Source organism: Pteropus medius, unplaced genomic scaffold (assembly GCF_902729225.1).
Source record: "Pteropus medius unplaced genomic scaffold, Ma_sr-lr_union100, whole genome shotgun sequence".
Taxonomy (NCBI): Eukaryota; Metazoa; Chordata; class Mammalia; order Chiroptera; family Pteropodidae; genus Pteropus; species Pteropus medius.
Window position 1 is genome coordinate 5121994 of NW_024340696.1, and position 21739 is coordinate 5143732.

General features: G+C 34.4%; 1 protein-coding gene across 1 annotated transcript in view; it reads left to right on the top strand.

Moving 5' to 3' along the window:
* ANO3 (anoctamin 3) overlaps positions 1–21739 on the top strand; it is a 331395-nt gene that overhangs the window by 100695 nt on the left and 208961 nt on the right. The window contains exon 3 of the mRNA XM_039865959.1: positions 2717–2788. Coding sequence (XP_039721893.1) covers positions 2717–2788 — 72 coding nt within the window. The remainder of the gene's footprint in view (positions 1–2716; positions 2789–21739) is intronic.

The following is a 21739-nucleotide window of genomic DNA, read 5'->3' on the forward strand; positions in this document are numbered from 1 at the left end:
TTTCTACTGTTACAACCTTGAAGTTCAACCTAACTTTAAGGATTCCTGGATAATCAATCTATGGGGATATATATATTATGACTTTTTCATACTATTCCATACACAATTGCTAGATTAATCTTCCTAAAACTTACTTTCAGTAACTAGAGTCTATGCTTCAATATACTTTGTATATAGTTAATGATTTAGTGTAAAAGACAAGATGTTTCAGTTTTGTTGACCATCATAGGATTGGATTGGACACGTTTCTAAGCTTCCGTTAATTATGCCCTTTCCTGCCCTTGTTTGTCTACAGTTCTATAAACCGCCTTCTCCAGCTCCATCTTCCTCTTCTCTCACAAAGCCTTTGTCTATTCTGCTTCTACACCATCACTTATTATTTCTCACACCTGAAGTAACCTTGTAGTATACTTGGTCTATCAAAATCTTTTATACAGCACATCTTCAAATAATGCTATTTTGTTCAAAATCATTTCAATATAATGATGATGAGATGCCATAAGAACTTAACTCTTGTTTATATCAGTTAGCCTATGGTAAAATTGGTTTCATTATATATTGTTTTACTTAATATCACAGGACCCATAGATGATGTTAAGTGAGGACTTACTGTACTCTTGAAGTTCAGCTTAAATCTTATCTTTACCTGACGATATTCTGCTCAAAATGATTACGGCCATTCTGAAAAAAATTTAGTCTTTGTCTGTTCAAAATAATTTTTATCTGTTCTATCATATTAGTAGCACAATTGGCAAATCTAAATACCCTTTGATGAAGACACAGAAGTGCTAGGTAATAAAGAATACTGAAGAAATTTGGTTTCAAGTCTCAGCTCTCTAACTTTGAAGCTGCACATCCCCTAACAAGCCCTTTACACACACAGAGTCTTAGTTGTTCATTTATGAAATAAGTAAGGTTGAATTAGATATTTTCCAAGTCCCTTTCAGTTTATGATCTATAAACTGATATTTAAAAGTATTTCATACAACATAGTATAAAATATATTCTACTAATATAATAGAGACGCTTGTTATAAAATAGACTCTATTATATGTTAATCTGGTGATCATTAAATTTCTGAAGCCTATACCCTTATAAGAATATTCATACTTCAGAACTAACATAATAGACAAAGTACAGAAAGGCAACTGTATGAAACCAATTTTATTCAGTTGACATGCTAGTAAAATGTGTGGTTACCTAGATAATATAATAACTGAATAATCTTAGGCAACTTTTACTGAAACAAAAAATAAAAAGCTTGTTAACACATTACTAGGTCATTATTATTCCTACTTTGTAGAGGAAAAAATGTGAGATCAGAGATTTACTCTCTCCAAGATCACATAGCTAGAGTGATGGGAATGTACTATCTGTTACATCATTTTTTTAATTAGAAATTTTATGTAATCATGAATCACCATCAATAACCAAAATTGCATCATGTTGTCATCATTAGTAGCAGCAGTAGTAGAGTGTTGTTGTCGTCATTAATAGTGGCAGTTGCAAAGTGTTGTTGTCATTAGCAGCAGTAGTTGTAGAGTATCATTGTCATCTTTAGTAGCACGTAGTAGTAGTAGTAGTGTAGACCTCCATCACTACTGAGCAAGCTCTTCCTAAGAAAAGCTGTAACAAAGTTCTAAATATTGGTCTAAGCCACCAAAAGCAAACACAGGGGTTGATGTCACAGCTAGCTGAATGAAACTGTCCCACACTTTGCAGTCAGACCTCCTGGATGATGGGTTACGGCATCCAAAAGACAGAGTCTGAACTCCTCCCTTGAAATGCCCAGAGCAAGGAATTTACACATATTTGGGAAATTTAAGCACATTTTCTTTATCACCACCAGAACGCTCTGTCAGTAGGCCAGAGCGCAGAGGCCCGAGGTCTTTAGGATGGGCACAGGGGCTGCGTTATATCTGCACTCAGACCCCAGAGCCTAGACTGCTGGCGTGCACATCACTACTGCAGTCCAGAGGACTTGAGTCTGTCACCCTCCTTGAGATTCTCCCACTCCGCACTCAGCATCCTCCTCATTTAAAGGGATGATGTTCTACAGGCTCCTCCATTACATTTTATTAGGTTTCTTTTGAGGCTTGAAAACATTTCTGTGGGAAGGCTTTTTAAAAGGAACGATTATTTCTAAGTGGAGGTATCACTTGAAAAAGTGCCTTTGAAGTAGTCTTAGAGCTGAATCTTCAAAGAAGAATAGATTTTTCCATTGACCTGATGGATAAGCAAGGCATTCTAGACACAGAATATAGACTGAACAAAATTCCAGAGGCAAAGAGGTAGAGTTCCAGGAGATTCTGGTGATTTAGCATGGCTACAAAGAAGGGTACAGAGTGAGCAAAGGGAAAGATATGGCCTTTGAGGTTGGGTGGGCAGGATATTAGACTATGTTACTCACTCAGGGAAAAAGTAATTGGAAAATCTAGCCATCCTAAGCTATTTCAAAGATGACAGCTAAATCAGCTTGCATAACAGTAAATAGAACCTACCCACCTGCTTAGTTTCTAATACAATTAACTGAAAGTTGTATCTTCCTACACACTTCTTCATAACTAATTTGACCTATACCAGATAGCATTTTTACAGCAGCCATAGTCAACATGAAAAGCTCTTTTTTTTTTTCCCATAATAATTTTCTACTGTCTTTCTGGTCTACTGAGTTTCTAAGCAATTTTTTTTCTTATTCTTTTGTTCCCTCTCACAGGCTTGCAAATGTGCTCATCGCACCGTGGGCTCGATAAGAGTACGTGGGCTGCCAAAGGCATATACAATGAAGGTGAGTTTTATGGATGGAGTTTCAGACAATCCTACAAAATTTGCTCTTCAGTAAAATAGAGTAGCAACTCCAGAGTCCATGTGGGGTGTGAACATTTAACACAAATTTGCAGCATCATATCTATATTATTAATTTTCAGTGTGATCTTTTAGCTCATTATGTAGTTTGCAAAGCACATTCACATCTGTAATTTATTTAGTTTTATCCTAAGCTTCTAGTGAAACTGCATTTACTTACAAATGTCTAGTACAAGATCTTATATACAAACACCTTTGCACTACTTGTTTTTAAGAAAAGTTTTCACATGATGAAATAATAATTCGATAATCTCAGTAAATATTAATAAATTAATCAACAAAAGACCATGTGCAAATAATTTAACATACATTTAGGGACTGGTTGTCATAGCATATATCTAGTACATATGTTTCCCAAAATACACATATCCATAGCACAGACATCCATACCACACACTCTGGAAAACAGATTCTAATCCAAAGATTCCTGTCAAGCCTAGAATCAAGGCAAGATATTGATCTGAAAAGTTAACAGCACTAGGCTATGATGGTTCAATGTACTCATCTCAATTTGGTATTGAGACTTGAGAATCTCTTGGGTCACAGTAAATTCTTCCATGAAAAGTTCTCTAAGAAGTACTGCCAATGTTTGCCTTTCTGTTTATATGTTTTCTTGTTCAAACTGTCTACCTTCAGAATGATCTATTCTCTATCTAGCCCTAATAATTTAATTGATTAACTTTATTAACAAATAGCCAATCAATTGGTTAATTAATAGCCTTATTTTTTGATGACTAGACAATCCAAAAGAATGATTGTTAAGTATATTTTGCATTTATGTGATTTCATCTATTGCGTGTTGGTTTCTTGTTGATTTTTAAAACAGTATTATTTTCCACAACATAAGGATAATTTTTTTAGTATTGGTATTATTTTATTCTAGGTTTATTGTGATATTATTGACATATAACGTATGTGTTTAAGGTGCACAATGTGATGATTTAATACCTGTGTATATTGTGAAATGCAATTTACACAGGTATTAAATAAGTTTCTATAATAAGGTTAGTTAGACCTCCATCCCTTCACATAATTACTTTTTTTGTAGTGATAACTTTTAATATATACTCTTTTAAAAATTTTGAAGTATATAATACAATAGTAGTATTTATAGTCATCATGCTGTACATAGGTCTCCAGAACTTACTCATTTTATGGTTGGAAGTTTGTACCCTTTGATCAACATCTCCCCATTTCTTCCACCTCCAGCCTCTGGTAACCACCATTTTACTCTCTGTTTCTATGAGTTTGGCTTTTTTGGATTCCATAAATAAGTGAGAAAATATAGTATTTATTTTTCTCTGTCTGATGCATTTCACTTAGCATAATAAAAGTCCATTCATCTTGTCACAAAGGGCAGGATTTTCTTCTTGTTTATGGTTGAGTAATATTCCATTGTATATATGTATCCCACACTTTCTTTATCCATTCATGCACCAATAGAGACTTAAGTTGTTCCCATGTCTTCACTATTGTGAATATTGCTGCAATGAACATAGGGGTGCAAGTATCTCTTTGATAACTTGTTTTTATTTCCTTTGGATAAATACTCAGAAGAGGTGTTGCTGGATCTATAGTTCTGTCTTTTAAATTTTTTTTTTTTGAGAAATCTCCATACTGTTTTCATAGTAATTGTGCCAGCTTACAATTCTACCAATAGTGCACAAGGGTTTCCTTTTCTCCACAGCTTCTTCAACACCTATTGTCTCTTGTTTTTTTGTTATTTGCCATTCTAACAGGTGTGAGGTGATAGCTCATTGTGGTTTTGATTTGCATTTCCCTGATTAGTGATGTTGAGCATATTTTCTTGTATGCTCCTTATCAAATGAGGAGACCATTAGTAAGTCTTCTTTGGAAAAAATATTTATTCAATTGTTCTGCTCTTATTTTAATTGCATTGTTTGTTTTTCTATTGAGTTGTGTAAGTTCTTTATATATTTTAGATGTTAACACATTATCAGATAGATTGTTTGAAATATTTTCTCCCATTTTATAGGATGCCTTTTTATTTTGCTGATTTCTTTGCTGTGCAGAAGCTTTTCAGTTTGATGAAGTTCCACTCGTTTATTTTTTCTTTTGTTGCTTACACTTACTGCAATTTTTATCATATCCAAAAATCATGGTCAAGGCCAATGTTAAGGTGCTTTTTCCTTATGTTTTCTTCTGGTAATTTTACACTTTCAGGTCTTATATTTGAGTCTTTAATTCATTTTGTGTTAATTTTTGTGAGTGGTATAATATAGGGGTCCAATTTCACTTTTCCTCATGGGGCTACTCAGTTTTGCCAACACAGAATTGGTATTATTAATATCTTCTCTGAACTTGGTTACCATGAGTCTACCTTTGAAAAAGTTTCTGCTTCCTTCTGTCAAAGTCAGATTTCTGGGACTATAACTGAAAATCACTGTCTAACCATATATAAATAAAATCCACATGCCTCTTGGCAACCAGTAGGTTCATTTTTCTCTGGTATGAAGTTTGCTATTATCTTCTTTCTTTACTATTTAACAGCACTCACCATTTGCCTCTAATTGTTTTTCACATATTAAGCAGTATATACAGAAAATATCAGAAGTTTCTATATATCTAAAGAAAGGTAGATTATGGAATGGAAATTAGAAGGAGAAAGGGTGACTCCGAAGAATCACGTGAATAACAAAAGGCTCTTGAATAATATTAATGGCAATAAGAATATTAGCAGGAGCTGGTGTTTACTGAGTTATTCTATGTGCCAAGTGCTGTGTTAAGCTCATTGCGTGGATTCATTGATTCCTCCCAGAAACTCTATAAGATCAGGACTATGGTCGTATACAGATTTGGTGAATGAGGATTATACATGTGATTTCACTTGTCTGTGGTCTAGCTCTATCTGTCCTCATAGCGGCCTGAGCCAGGACTTGAAACTAGATATGTCTCAAAACAGAGCTCTTGACCATTCACAGATACTGGCTTGATCCTAAAACCTAGTGACACACAAAATTTCCAGCAACTATGAAAATCAGAATTAGAAATTTTCTAATTGCTAGTGCTATATGAGAGAAATTATTAGTGTCTATCCACACTCAACGCCAGGTTAGCTAAATCTAAAATCAGAACATTTTCCATAACACAGGCTGTTTTTTTAAAGTTTTACATTAAATATCAGGGAACTGTGCTACAGATACTGGAACTAAGGCCCAGAGAAATAAAATGTATCCAGGCACATCCCTTATGAAGTAACAGAGCACAAACTTTAACTGAGATCATCTGAAGTGAAGGCTGCATACTTTCCTAGCTGTCTCCAGGTTTGGAAACCAAATACCAAGCATTATGCTATACATAACAATCCCCACACTAAAGGTACAATTTGATGATACATCTGTTAAGAAAAATAGAAAACAGAATAGGACTAATAGTTGGGGAGACACGACTAGCTGGCATGCGATAGTCGGAGAACAACTCGTGATTCTCTATAATTAAGTGCTGAATTATTCAGTAAGGATGAAGCTCAGAAGAGAGTTCATGTGGGCTGGTATATTCAGGGAAGAGGAGGCGCATCAACTAGGCTTCAGAGAACACAGACGATGAACAGCAGGTGGAGTACATTCCTAAAAGAAGTAACGAAGAGAAGTATTTTGGGCTATTTTTGTGAGACAGATAAAGGAATATATTCTGACCCAAGCTGAGAGTTTGTGCTGGGGAATCAAAAGAAATCTGGTGAATAAATTAGTTTAGGCTAGATTATGAGAATTTTTTTTTGAGAATTTTTTAATGTTTAATTTTGTTTTACACATACATCTATATAACTTTACATAATGCATGAATTTGGTAATATACTTGCTTTTGAATGCATAGTCACTTTCTTTTTTCCCCTTCCTGCCTTCCTTCTCTTCCTTTCCTCTTCTATCCAACCATATTAACCCATTCACTCATGTTAACGATCTAGTATGTGTCTTTCTATATATTTTCTCCCTGTTCAAATAATCAGACTTCATCGTAGGATAAATTTTAATTTACCATATTGCTGAATATGAGTTTTGTATCCAAGACCGATAATGCAATAAACACCCTGACATATAGGTCATTATTTATAACTGCATTGTTTGGATAAACTTGTAGGAGATGGATTATTGGTTAAAATAGGCTCTAATGTTTCACAGTTCCAAAGCAATATATGAAAGAATGTTTTTCCCAATATCCCCTATGAAAAATAGGTACCATAGCTCCTTTCTATTTTTGTTAATGTGAAGAATTTAAATATGTGCCTTGTACTTTTAATTTATATTTCTCCGACTACCAGAGAAAATATTTTTCCCATTCAAAATAATTTATTTATGATTCTTTTTAGATTAGGATCTGATAATGTGGTCTATAAATGCTCTGCATTTTTCTTTTATTTTTTTCTGTTTTTTTTTTTTTAATTTTCTTTAGCTTCTTTTTGTTTTTTATATCAATCAGGGTTCAATCAGGGAGGCAGAATAAGAAATACTTTCAGCCTTATGGAATACGGATTTATTATGGGAATCAGAATTTATCCATTTATAAGAGTTTTGGAGAATAATGGTCCAGGAATGGATGTTGCAGCATCAGCAAAAAGGCCTGTCTGAAGTAGCAGACAATTCAGAGCTTGTTAAAGAATTTGGGATGGGACCCTGATGGAATGCTGGTGGAGCAGCCTATGGAAAGGCTATTGCCTGTATATCTGCTGGTGGCATGGATGGCATTGGCATTTCTGTGGGGAAGAAAGATCTGGGCACAGTACCAGGAAGAACAAGAGCTAGCTAGAATCAGTCTGCACTTCTGTGTCATTCTCTCATTGCCTCTAAACACAATGCCCTTCAGAGTGCAGTGGCTGTTGCTTCCTGTTAATATTTCTTCTTGCACAAATTTCTCTTTTGATAAGCTTTAACCTGGAACCATACAGGGAAGGAAATTCAGGAAAACAAAATTGTAGTTTAGCGAAATTAACATGAAACAGACATGACGAAGCACATGATCAATGTTCATAAATGTCCACAAAATACAAAGATGGTTATATATACTTATAACCATCTGTTAAATGAAGTTCATTGATTATAGTAAGTTATCTAGATCTTTCCTTATTCATTTGTTTACTTCGGTCTACTATATTGTTTAAATTTTTAGAGATGTATATATTGTCTTCCATTACAGTTGCAATCTTAATAATTTCTTGATTGTCTAATGGTTTTGCTTTTGTATTCAAGGCCATGTGGTTTGATGCATAAAACATATTACTGTTTTATCTTATTTATCAATTATACTTTTATCTTTATGTAATGTGCTTCTTTAACATTTTATTCCTCCAAATGTGAAATTCCACCTTGACCAATAAGAATACTGTTAGATGTGCTGAGTTTTAATTTGCATTTACCTGGAATCACTTTGACTACCACTTTACTACTTTGCTTTAAATTTTTTTTTATTACAAAGTACATATCTTGATTTTGAGTAAATATAAATCTCTGTCTTATAGTGGAAAAATAAGTCTATTTATATTTGAAATATTAGCTGATATACTTGATTTTATTCATTCATTTTGCTTTGAACTTATGTATGTACATGGTTGGGTACACATTTTCCTTTTCCTTATTTTTCCTTGTTTGCTCAAGGTACAATATATTTCATTTATTTTCTCCTTAGGAAAATTACAATTCTTTTCCCACTCATTAAATATTACATTAATTTTTCTTGTTCTCATGATATGCTTTATTTAAAATAAATTATTTTGTCTATTAAAGTATATGCTTCTAGTTTCCTCTTGTTTGATCTTCTCCCCAATAAAAGAAGGTCTTAAGACTATTTTCATTTTCCACTTTTCCTTTCTCATTCTCCCACTCCTCATCATACTCCTATAACATCTTTACTTCCCACTTCCAACCACCTGGATTTTTTGAGAGAATCGATAACTAATAAGAATTTAATTTTATATTGTTTCCTTTCTTTTCACTGTCTTTTTTATAGCTCTTATAAGTATCCCCGGAAAGTGTATTATTATTTGCTTGAATGTAATTAGATAGATAAATAGATAAACATTTGATACTACTATATTTTATCTTCTTATTTTATCTTGTAGTCTCTCTTCTGATTCATCTTTTTTTTTTTCAGTAGAATCCTTCCTTAAGTGTTTCCTAAAGACTTTTCTTAAGTCTCTCCTTAAGTGAGTTATATATTCCTCAAATTATTGCAAATCCTCAAATGTCTTCCTATACTTGAGAATAAATCATGTGTCATCTAGGTATGTGATTCCGGGATGAAGTCATCTTTATCACCAATCTGAAGAAGCTATTCTAGCTTCCAGTGTTGCAGATTAAAAAATGTAACATCAGTCTCTCTTCTGTTTTCTTAGCCAATATTTTATTGATTCCCAAGTGACAAAATCTAATTTGAGGATTTTAAAATATAGTCACTAAAGTTAACAGGCAAAATTTCCTGAAAGGAACCATATGCAAATCTCTGTTTTTATTGTATAAAATGTAATATTATAATTTTTCCCCAAATGTTCAATCATTGTTTTGCAATAAAACACCACCAACTTGGAAGACTTGGAACTGGGCTTATATAACCATTTTCTATCTATTTTAAGTAATTATAAAGATGTACTGTTTCTTCTGGTATAAATCTGACAGAGACTGAAAATATATATTCTGGCTGAATTTGGCATGTAGATTCCAAATATATATTTGTTAAATGTAGCTTTCTCCTATTACTTGTAGAAAGTAGAGGAAGGAGGAAGAAGAACTTTATATGATATAAAGTATGATTTGCTGAATGTTATTTGAGGTGACATGATGTAATCAATTATTCAGTGATGCTAATGTAGATTCTTTAGACTTTTTTTTCATGATTACAAAGGCTAAACTGATACACTGATACATAATTGGTTTTGATACGTAAATGGTTTCAAGTTCCCAATATTGATCTTTTAAGTAAATTTAATGATGTCTCATTAGTTAAATAATTAATTTAACAATATTTTCATCATATAAATTTTATTTTGGCAAACTTTTCTCTTGGTCATAGTATAGTATTTAATTTCAGACTCCACTCAAATTCAGATTCCCACAAAATTTCTCTTTGTTGATTGAATCAAGTGGATTTTCTATACCATTTCCACTATTTACCTTCAGAAAAGAAAGAGAAATAACCATAGTCAAACCAGCCATAAGGATCATATTTACAAAGTCAGAGCACATGAAATTCTCTTCCAGTAGACAAGTATCCCAGAATATGAGGGATATCTAATCCATGAGCCTTATACCAAAGAGACACCTTGAGCCAAGAAGGCAAAGTTTTTTTTTATACTGTTTGACAGCATGCCAGTTTATACACCAAGATAAGTGTGTAGGCTCTACACTCCCCAAACAATGCCTTCCTTACACCTTTCTCTGCTAGCTTAAAATGAGGGCCTCCATGGCCAAGTGCTGATTTATTTTTTTTATTTTTCAATTTCAAATCTGAGCTATCATTGAATTAAAGTGGCATGATGATATTTTGTATCCAGATTATTTTTAAATTCTCATCATTTTATATTTCTTTTTTGCATTTATTTTTCTAACATAAGTAATACATATTTGACAGATAAGGGGACCACATCACTTACTGTCCAAACCAGGACCCTTTTAAAAAAGTTTGAGGCTATTAATTACTCTGCAACGAAAGGCAACCCAGAACATAAGGTCCTTCTAGGAATGAATGAAGAATAAGGTTGAAATATTGGTAAGCAAAGTGAAAAAAATTTCAGTCCACTCATATCTCCTCAATGCAGACTTAGCTATATTTGAGTTGTATCATTATAGATATATCTATTCATATATAATTTTTTGCAAAATTGATCGCATACAGTAATATTCTTTGCAGTCTACTTTTATTAATAAACAATGTATAAGGAACCTTTATTTCAGTAAATAAATATCTATGTGCACTATCTTTTTAAAGGATTGCTTAGTATTACATTGTTCATCTCTTCGGAAGAATGACAAGCCATTAGACATATTCTTTACTCCAGCTGGACTGGTTATGGTCAGATAGAGACCACATAACCAGTGTTCATAACCAGTCACTCCAGCTTATCAGGGGTCAAGCATATATCATCTCTGAAAGTAAACTGGTAACTACAAAAGTGACCTTCATTTCTACCCTTTTACTGGCAAACACCCAAACAACCAATACAGCACAGGCCTAGCTAGATCAGTCAGCTAGAGGCATCAGGCTATCAGAAGAGACACTAACCATAAAGAACTGGCACCATCACACTCAGAACATCAGCTGAGTATCATCTTTGCTCAAAAGCATGGCAATTCACCAAAATGCGGTAGAGTGGTTGATATAACCAGAGTATAAGTTTAAGTGCTTACTTCCCCCATGCCCAACTGAGTAAACATAGAAAATAAATCAATAAGTATTACACTCTTAGATTTTCAAACACACACACACGCACACACACACACACACACGCGCACACACACATCAAAAACAGTCTTTATGAAATTATCTGCCTGGAAGAAATAAATCACAAAGCAAAGCCATAGTCTTGCACACTAATCTTGAAAAGCAATTATACTGGATTTTTATTTGAATGTCTTATTTTTAGACTCTTTTGACTAATAAAAAACAGTAGTTGAGGATCATGGAAAACGATTTATTCAGTAAGTGTGTATTTGATTAGCATTTAAGCGTCAAAGATCTTTTAGAAACTGTGAGAAATAGAAAAATGAGTCAGTACAAAGTCTTCCTTAAAGTATTTCTTCTGAACAAGGAGTAAAGTATGAACCTACTTTCAAAAGCTTTAATGTATAATACATGGTAAAACATGGTAAAAATGCCATGAAATGATGTTATTCATATTCTATAGGAATTAGAGAAGGTTAAATCCACATCTAACTGGCTTCATGGTGGGTAAATATGGATGGAGGAAGCCTTCATCCTAGAAATTGCATTACTCTGGGGCCTCGAAGGATGGATAGGAGTTGAGAAAATTTATAAAAATCTGTAAAAGATTGTCTTAAAAACAAGATTGGAAAGTACTAAGAGCAGATTATAGATCATGGAGCTCCCTGAATTGTAGAACAGTAAACATGCACTTGATTCTACAGACAACTTAAAGAAGTACTATAAGTTTTCAGCAGGGGCATAAGTTACAACTTTGTTCAATCCATTATCACCTACTTTGTTTCACAGATCGGCCTTCTCTTGATGCTGTGTTCTTAAGCAAATATTTTGTGTTCTTGTCTCTTCAAAATACTATGTGGTATTTTCAAAGAAGATAGAGGCTGCTAACTTTCCTCCATTGCTTTCTCTTAGCTTTTATCAATCAGGAATGTTGTATCGGAAGGCTTCTCTGAGCATGCAGTCTGAATATCAGCAGGACTAATCTGCTTAATTCTTTTATACCATCCCATGTGGCCAGGAACCACAGGCTTTCAGGGGAAGCAGTTGTTAAATTGTACTCCACCCTCCCATTTGTCACAGCAGGTGGTTTTTTGAAGAGCTTGTTTGTGTCTTTAATATAATATGAATGGCAACTAGACCCCCAAAAGTACTTAATATATTAATATAAATATATAAATATCAATAAATTTTAAAAATATAAAATATTTTAACGTATTTTCCGTGGCTTTACATGAGAAAGAAGACAATTGCTCAGGAAACTAAATAAGCATTTTTCTTGAAATCATTTAAGTTTTTAAATTCATTGATTTCTTTCCTTATTTATTAGTAAGCATTTACTAAGTTTGTGTGGCAGGAACTATATTCAAATATTCTACACTCAATCTTCTCTCAAGGAGACCATAATCTACCTCTAATCTATTTCTGTTTCCATTTAGGCAAGGAAAAGAAGACCTAGCAATTTCAATTTCAATTAAGTCAGAGATTCAAGATGCAAAGAAGCTATGACATACTCTCTTAGTATTTACAATAGAGCACAATACAGGGAAGCTTACAATTAATTACCTGAGCTGAGGGTCATGTATCTGAGTTCACTTTAAAAATTTTATATATATATAAAATTTATTTAAGTATAGTTGGTATACAGTATATTAGTTCATACTGTTCATAGTGACATTCATATACCTTACAATGTGATCACCACAGTAAGTCTAGTAATCATGTCACCATGCAGTTATCACACTGTTGACTATATTTTGCTTTACTTTTTTTCACCCATCAAAGAATAAAAAGCCTCCCAGTGATGTAAAGAACAGAGTCGTTATCTTTTTGGGGATCAAAATTAGCACGGGGCCTGACGAATTAATTACTTAGGAGGACAGGAGACAGGTGGTGAACTGTGGGAGGGCTGATGCAGCAGAAACCTCAATAAGAAAAAAAGCTGGGGTTCAAAACTGAAAAAGAAAAATTGGAACTGTAGAAAGATAAATATGGAGGGAGTCTAAAGACATGTACATAATAAATATAAAATCAATATATATCATTTATAGAAAGTATGAAAATGACAGATATGAAGATATGAAATATGGAGATATGAAAAAAAATCAGCCATACTCCTAACTGGCAAGTCTTTCTAGTATTTTTTTTTTCTGTTTTGAAAAACATAGTCAAGATCATACTATATATGATATTAATTATATTCCCTCAATGGGAATTTTATAAAACAAATATTTTCTCATCATTAAAATTTGAACATGTTTGAAACCAAAAATAGTAAGAAAAAAGAACCCAACAATTAGTTTAGCCTTCCTCAACGAGGCTACTTAATATTCATTCCTAAACTTTCTGTAATGGAGATGTCAGTATCAAAATATTTCCTTTTATCAATCAGGGGAAGATTTATTTTTCAGGAAGGTCTTTGCTCAAACCCCTTTTTCTGAACTCCCCACTTCCAAAACATACACAATATCTGTCCACACACACACACACACACACACACACACACACATACATTTTCCTTCTCTTCACATTGCCTTTCCTGTAAAGCAGATGGAGCTTGATTTTTCTTAGGCCCCTCACAAAGATGTTCTTCTAGCAACCTTCCCTAAAAGACTGATTTTAAAACAAGCAGAGATGTTCTTTGAATCCCCTGCTAGTCAATCTGTCAGTCCAGCCTAAAATACTTCTAATTAAAAGTAATTGAAATTTATTTGAAGATAATGTAATCATAGCTGCACTGCAGAGGTTAAGGTGCAAAGGTGTTAGAAATAATTCTGAACTATTTTGGGGAGGAAAATTAATTTCTAATGAGGTTCAAATTTTTATCCCTGTCTACCTCCAGCACACACATCTTGCCTCCTGCTGGGTTGTGGGTCAAGGATTTGGTTGGAAAAAATCAGACAACTGCAGAAAGAAGAGGTTCTAGAAAATTGAAGATGTATAAAATATACATCAAAGTATAGAATATAATCAGAGGCTTTTAATTCTTTCAACTGTTCTTCCTAATTCAATCGTAAATTGAATTAATGCTCACATTTCAAAAATATTTTATGCTAATCCCAGTGATTTAAGTCTTTTTAGAAAGATTAGTTCCACAGAGGTTATAATTATAATAATAGTATCTATATTTATTGGGTGTTAATTTCCTGTTATGGACTACTCATTGAATACATTATCTAATTTAATCCTCACCTAGGAGGATTGGGCTGTATCAGAATCCAATGAGCTGGTTGTTGTCAGAATGACCTATGAGTTGAATTGTATTAGAATTTTAACTGCAAATGAACAAAACAAACAAAAACACCTTCAGGTTAGTCATTATTGTTCTGGATTTCAATGCTCTCTTCTATAAAATATCTGTAAAACAAATCTTTGTGGAGATAGTCTCCAAGGTTTATTCTAGATATTCAGTTGGAGATAAATCCATATGTAGTTCATTCTCCATACCCAAGTATTTCAGTGCCTGCATTCTGAGCTCTTACTGATTACTCAACATTTGCTTTCTTGAAGCACCATTATCCTTCATTAAAGAAGGATGCACATTTTTTGCTACACTTCCCATTGAGAGTGCAATGCACTTTCTCTCTTCTTGCTTCAGATGACTTCAGGCCCAGTCACTGAAAATTCAGGAGAGACCGTGAGTCAGAACCACCAAGCTGAGCCTAGTCAACCTGTAGAATACCATGAAAGAGCAATAAATTGTTGTTTTGAGCCTCTAGTTTCAGACTGATTTGTTATGCAGCCTTATAAAACTGGAACATCTGCATGTTTAAAGCTTTATTCCCTTTGCTGCCCTTCTATCATGTACCATAGGCGAAATCAAAGACCATCCATTAGTATCTCAACTTATTTGAGGCTCTGGAAATCTTGAATCTCTTCATCTCTCTCTTTCTCATCTGCCTTTATTTGGATCTTTCACCTGAATCTGAGTTGATCTCACAAACCTTTAAAACTCAGGAAACCACACTTTTTTGTTGTGTCTCTTCAGTAATATCTTACATCTTCCAGGAGGAACTTACGAGGTTTGAATGAGGCAGCAGTCAGTGATAAGAAGGAAAGAGACTGTACTGAAAATGCGTTGAGCTGACCCCTAATCCAATATTAGCTACTGAGGTTTGGCCTTCTGAAAGTTTCTTCACCTCTTTGGGTAGCAGATGCCTTCTCTTTCAAATAAGGTGTTGGTTTATGTGGTCTTAAGTTCTTTGGTGTTCTTGGCCTGTTTCTTTTATAATATTAAAATAATAATCTACTTACTTTATAGGACTTTTATGAAGATTAAATTACCATGGGTAGCATTTTATTCAGCATCTATAATAAGTTATCCAGCGTCAATATCATATGAGTCAAGGTCTCAATAGTGAAGCACAAGAAGAGAACTCAGGTGTAATGTACTAGACATTTAATATAGCTTATCTAATAAAACCATTCTACTGGATAAGTGGAGGCTACCCATATTTCCCATGTTAAAGTTTAAGAGAAAAAGATAAAAAACATTGCATCTGTGGCTGCCTTCCTCTACAAGAAGAGCCCAACTCTACCCTTCTGTAAGTGCCAGTGTTCACAGCCTACTTTTGGAAAATTAATCCTTATGTCCGGATATAATAACCAGCCTCAAAACTTGAAATAAGGGGACTTACTATCAGCTCTGGAGATTTGCTGGGACTTACAGTCACTAAGAAAGGTCCTCCCTTCCCTCTCCCAGCAAACCTTGCGCAACTGCCACCCACGCTGCGACACTGGAGACAGGGGACGCGGGGTTATTCCTTAAGTAGCCACTAAGGGGAGCCGGACGCTGGACCGCCCTCCGAAGTTGCCATGACAACACTGGGCGCGCAGTCTGGGAAGTGATGCACCGGCTAAAGCAGGTGTCTGTTAGCAGCGCGCTCGCGGAGGCTCTGGAATTGCGTGGAGCCAGGAATCCTCTCAGAAAGTCTGGCTCCTATTTCTCCGCCTCCCTCTCAGACAGCTCCCTAACCCGACGGGGACGAACAGAGTGAAAATGGTCCACCATTCAGGCTCGATTCAGTCCTTTAAACAGCAAAAAGGTCAGTTGGAATCTGTCCCCCCTCCCTGCGGGTGTCACGTCTCCCTCTGCATGCCCTTGCAGTTGTGTAGGAGCATCCTTTCCAGCTAATACGACGCAGAGGTGGAGAACTCTGTGAAGTTTTTTTTTCTCTCTCTCTCTTTTAATTGTTCCTTGTTGTAATGCCTCTTCACTCTGCATCCGAGATGAGTCTGATGCCTGAACCTCCGCACCGTACTTGGGAGACGCGGAATTCGTCATTTCAGGGACTTGATTTAATGTGTATTTCTGCTAAGACTGTTTCAATGCATTGCAGTAAACCAGCATAGTAGGGTTATCCTACCAGCACTCTGAGGTTTGAAGACAGAAGCATTGGACTATGTTTCCCCAGTCTGTGATTCAAATGGCCAATAAGCTTCACACAGCAGATTTTCTATTTGGGAAGCTTTCAAACTATCCTAGGATAAATGAATTTTTGGAGAGTTCCAGAAGTTGGTCTGATGAGGAGGCTCTGAAACTTTCTTGGAAAACTTTATTTTTTGTCCGTGTCTTATGCTTGATTCTGGGTTTCAGGTTTTTGTTATTGTTAGTAGGTTCCATTTGTAAGGGGTTTATATTATCTCCTTTCACTTCTAGTTCAAATTTCTCCCTGGATAAAGTGATAGGAGTCTGTATGTTTATAGTCAAATCAAGAATTTTTCCAAGTTATCCTTCTCACTCTTTGTTCCTTGTTCCTTATTTTGTTTTAAAGACTTTTAATAGAACACATTTATTTTGAGACATATTCCCAGTTTTTAGGATTTCGTCCAAAAACATTTATTAAGCAGCAACATTGCCATAGTATTGAATTAATAATGATAATTATTCCATAATTGACCATATGCTGAAGTATGTGAATTCCATAAATTTATACTTTGTTCAAGACCTCTAGGTTCTTTCAAAAATAAGTTGAATTTGAGAGTGAGTGAGAGCGGGGTGAGAGTCTGTCCAGGTAGACAAAACTTTCATCTAGTATGCAATTCTACTTCAAATCTAAATGTTCAAAAAAATTAAATTGCTTCAAAAAGTCGTATTCTCTTTAATCATTATTTTAAACACATACAAACTTTCAGAATGAAGACAGGTTATAGACACTTTATGCCAGCTTCATACAATTAATATCTTCCTCTAATGCATGGCTATGTGTAACTCATTGCTGGGACCTGGATCCTTGAAATGGCTCCCACACAATTTATCCACAATATGGATACATATTATGATTTTAAAAGCAAATAACTTACAACTTTAGGACTGTCATCGCTCAATGTGAGTGATAAAAAAATTTTGCAAATCCTGATACTTCATGCTGTTTCCTTTATGATGCTTTAGAACCTTTTTTTTTTTTCAAGCCTTTCTTTACTTTTTGGAACAAAAGACAACTTTAGCAGAAGGATAAATATGGAAAGGAAGAGGGGTAAGAAAGGAAGTGCCATTAAAGTGGTCTGTTTAATTCCTTCTTAACCCTAAGTAGGCATTCGGAAAGACACACCAAACTGAGGATTAGCTGTTTTAATTTTTCAAAAAGAAAGAAGCAAAACAATATTTGAAATACTTTCTCACCCCGGAGGCATGAGACAGAAAACTTGTAGGGGTGCTTTTCACCATAATATTAACCTGAAAACTGCACACTAAGAGAAAATTCTGTATTGAAACCCTGGAATTCTAAATTTTAAGCTTGTCTTTATAACTAGCTTAAAAGTGTTTAACTTCTTTGGACTTTGCTTCATATAGGATATGAAAAGATTGAATTCCTGACCTCTTGGCCTTTTCTGTGTCTCTTCCTCTATTCTATGGGGAAGGGCCAGTAGCAATATAACAGCAGAGATGATTTCTTCCTGGGCCAGATAAAGAGGAAAGCCCTGCTTTTAGTTCAGTTTTAGGAAATAATTTAGCTGAGCAATCCAGTTTATGGGGATTATTTTTGTTTTAATCAAATAAAGCCAATGTATTTTTTTATTTTAGATTTATAATACCTAGAAATAGCTTGAGATATTCAGAAAACACCCTTCTTATAAGATTTAAAAAATTTCCACCCTCACTTGGAAAACAGACACATTGTATTTAAACACTGCTGAAGGCATGGAGATTTTCCTATACATGTGAGAACTATCTAGTAATGTATCCCTAATCCAGATTCTCTCACTGATATTACTGAGTCTTTCTCAACAAATTAGTGTAGATGCCAGAATAGTTATCTGTAAAATGAAATACTATGTGTAAAACTAAATTTCTCCATTAATTTAATCCATGGTCTTCATTTTTAGCCCTGGATTTTAATCATCCACATCCTACTTACAAGTTATGTTCTTTAATATCTTTAAGCCTCAATTACCATGTCAGAGAAATGAAAATAATAATATCTATCTTGCAGATTTGTAATGTAATTTGCAGTTTGTTTGGCACACAATTGGGGCTTAGGAATTTAGTGACTACTACTACTACTACTACTACTACTACTAATAATAATAATAATAATAATTATGATTCTTCCCAGCTCATTCATCTTTTGTTGACTCCTTAGGAGTAAAAGAAACCCTTAAAGGTTCCCTTGTAATTTTTCTGCCTTATTTTTTTCCCTCACTCAGTTTTATTTCTTTGGAGTTTATAGTAAGGGAAACAGTGGATTCAAACCATCTAAGGGATAGTTCCTTACAATAGTCTGAAGTTACAGTCACAAACTACCTGACTCATATGCCCATCCCTCAGGAAACTTCAAAATTCCCATAGAATAACTTAAGATACCCAATTTATTTAATAATTTTAAAATTCCATTACAAAGAAATGGTATTTATTTACTCTCTGCTCAATCCTTATATACCAAACTCCTGCTGCGTGCCAGGCACTGTGCTTAGTGATGGTATTATCAAGACCACATTCCTTCCTGAACTTATTTCTGCAAAAACATCCTGTTTCAGAGAACTTTGTAAAGTAAGAAGTCTTAGCTTTGCTAAATACAACCTTTATGCGAATTGTAGGCAACTCTGCATTTTTTTAGGAAGATGTTGACATTTCGTTTCTTGGCAATGTCAGTTAAGTTGTGTTTTCTGGAAAAGATTTCCACATATACTTTTGAATTTTTATTCCACCTTAAACTTTAGATTGTTTTATTAAGAAGCTTAATAAATTAGGAAGTAAAAAGTGAGAATCTTTGAGGGGGAAGCATTTATTTCTGAAGTCCCAAGGATAAGCCGGAGTGTGTTATGCTTACAGACTACTAGGAGTGTGTGTTGGCCTTCGCCTTTGCACATATTGGAGGAACGCATTAACTGGTAAATCAGCAGTGATTTCTGGTCTAAGTCCAATGGTGCTTCCCAGCCTGGCTTGCTATTTCACTTGATTTATGATGGATCCATGTGTCATACAATAGCGGGCGAGAAAAGGACAATGTTAGTTCTGGCTTCTGGGAGCTGTTATTTACCAATACATCTAGCAAGACTCTCTGAGAAACCATAGGTCACATCAAACACAGCCTGTCCCAAAATGTTTGGGCTGATCCACTGAAGCTGTTAAGTGATTCATCATTATCCTAAAGGACATTTGTTTAAACATCAAAAGAGTGCTTTTACTAATTCCACAGAATCAAACACTTCCTACTCAAATAAATGGTTTAATAATAATCATCTTTACACTTACTTACCTGGAGATTTGTAGAACATAAAGTATTTCCATTCTCATTTTCTCAAATCATTCACTATTGCTTCTAGCAACCATTCTGCTCTGTGTCCTACTCCACAATACCTAGAAGGGACACTGTTGGGGAAAATACTTAGTTTCAGAATCTCTAATATCTACTGTTTAAGCTTCCTTTTTTTCCACTGATATCTTTAGGATCTAGAACTTTCCTATACTCTTACTCTGGTAAAACCAGAAAAAAAAATCTGAAGCCATTGACAGAAATTCATTCACACATGTATTTTAACTCTCCCTGGTATTTTGACAATCTATTCTTTTATTTGTGACCGATGAAGAGAAGGCATTGTTTCTTGTAACAAAACAAAAAGACAACTGACTGATTGGGAGAAGATATTTGCTTATAATTCCAAACTTCATAGGAAAAAATGTCAGGGGAGGTTTTTTGGTTTAGAAATTATACTTCTCTTAGGCTAGTATGGAATATCAACCTGGATCATTAGAAAGGATCGGGTGTCTAATTTAGAGCCCCTTGGGTCTTCTGCCCTGTTCTTAATTTCCTTTCTTTCCTTCTACAGGAGATTTCCTAGATATTTATAATCTTATTCCCCATTGATAATTTCTCAGTAAAGAGGACAAGCTAAACTGTGAAAAGAATGGAGATATTTTAATCTCCAAAGAAAATACATACATCTGGGACCATTACTTTAAAAGTCCTGCATATCTCAAATAGCTCAGAGGAAATACTGTATTTTTCAAAATGAGAACATTGATGTTTAAAATGATGACTTTGAATTAGCCAAAATAGTATTTATTATGCAATAAATATGTATATCCTCTACTTATAATGTAAAAATGTGAGTGTTTTAAAGCTATCTACAAGTTCAGTTATGTAAAAAAATCACATTTCTTGAGGATTCTAGACCACTGAAGTTTTCATTTGAATCTAGGATTTAATGTTATATTCTGCACATGGTTATTGCTAGAAAAAATATTGGGGCTAGATAATTACATAAACCAACTTATCAAAACAAATCCAAATCTTTTTTTAAAGCACCAAAAATTCAACCTTCTTCTGTTTATTATTTTGGTATTTTATAATTGTGCAGATGCTTAGAAAATAGGAATGTAAAATTTGTGAATTAATGTCAAGTAGTACCTTGCTGAAACAAGAGCATTGACTCAGAGTTCCCTGTGACTGTACCCTGTCACTACTTCTGTAACTTTGGATATTTACCCTCTCTTAGCCATAGGTTTCTTATTCAGAATTTTGGAGTGATAATGCCCACCTCTCAGGACTGTAGTAGTGAAGGATGATAAATATAGCAACAGAAACAGCAGCTTCAGTTAATATTGTGTGGACACTGTGATTACCCACGTCTCAAAAGCTTAAAAGTACATTGTATCGTTTATACTCACTAAGCTTTAGTAGTTAAATAAATTATTTTTCCTAGTTTTAAAGTGAAGGAATTGAGGTTTAAATATTATATGCATCGCCAAGTTAGTTTTTAATGAGTGGTCGAGCTGGGATTTGAACACAGCCCTTTCTAAAGTCTACTTTTCTAACTGCTCTATACTCCATAAGGAAGCCTAGTTGCTGCAGGTTCTTTGGAAGGAAAAAAATTAAGCAGGTGGAAGGCATCTCATTTCCACAGTTGTCTGTAGCTTCTTCCCTTGCTCTACGTCCTTCTACAAAAATATCAAAAAGGCAGAATTCTATGATTTCTTGGCTTAATCATGAGTAGCTCACTGTCCCTTCTGTGGCCTTAGTAAAATGAAAACTTTAGACAGACTAAT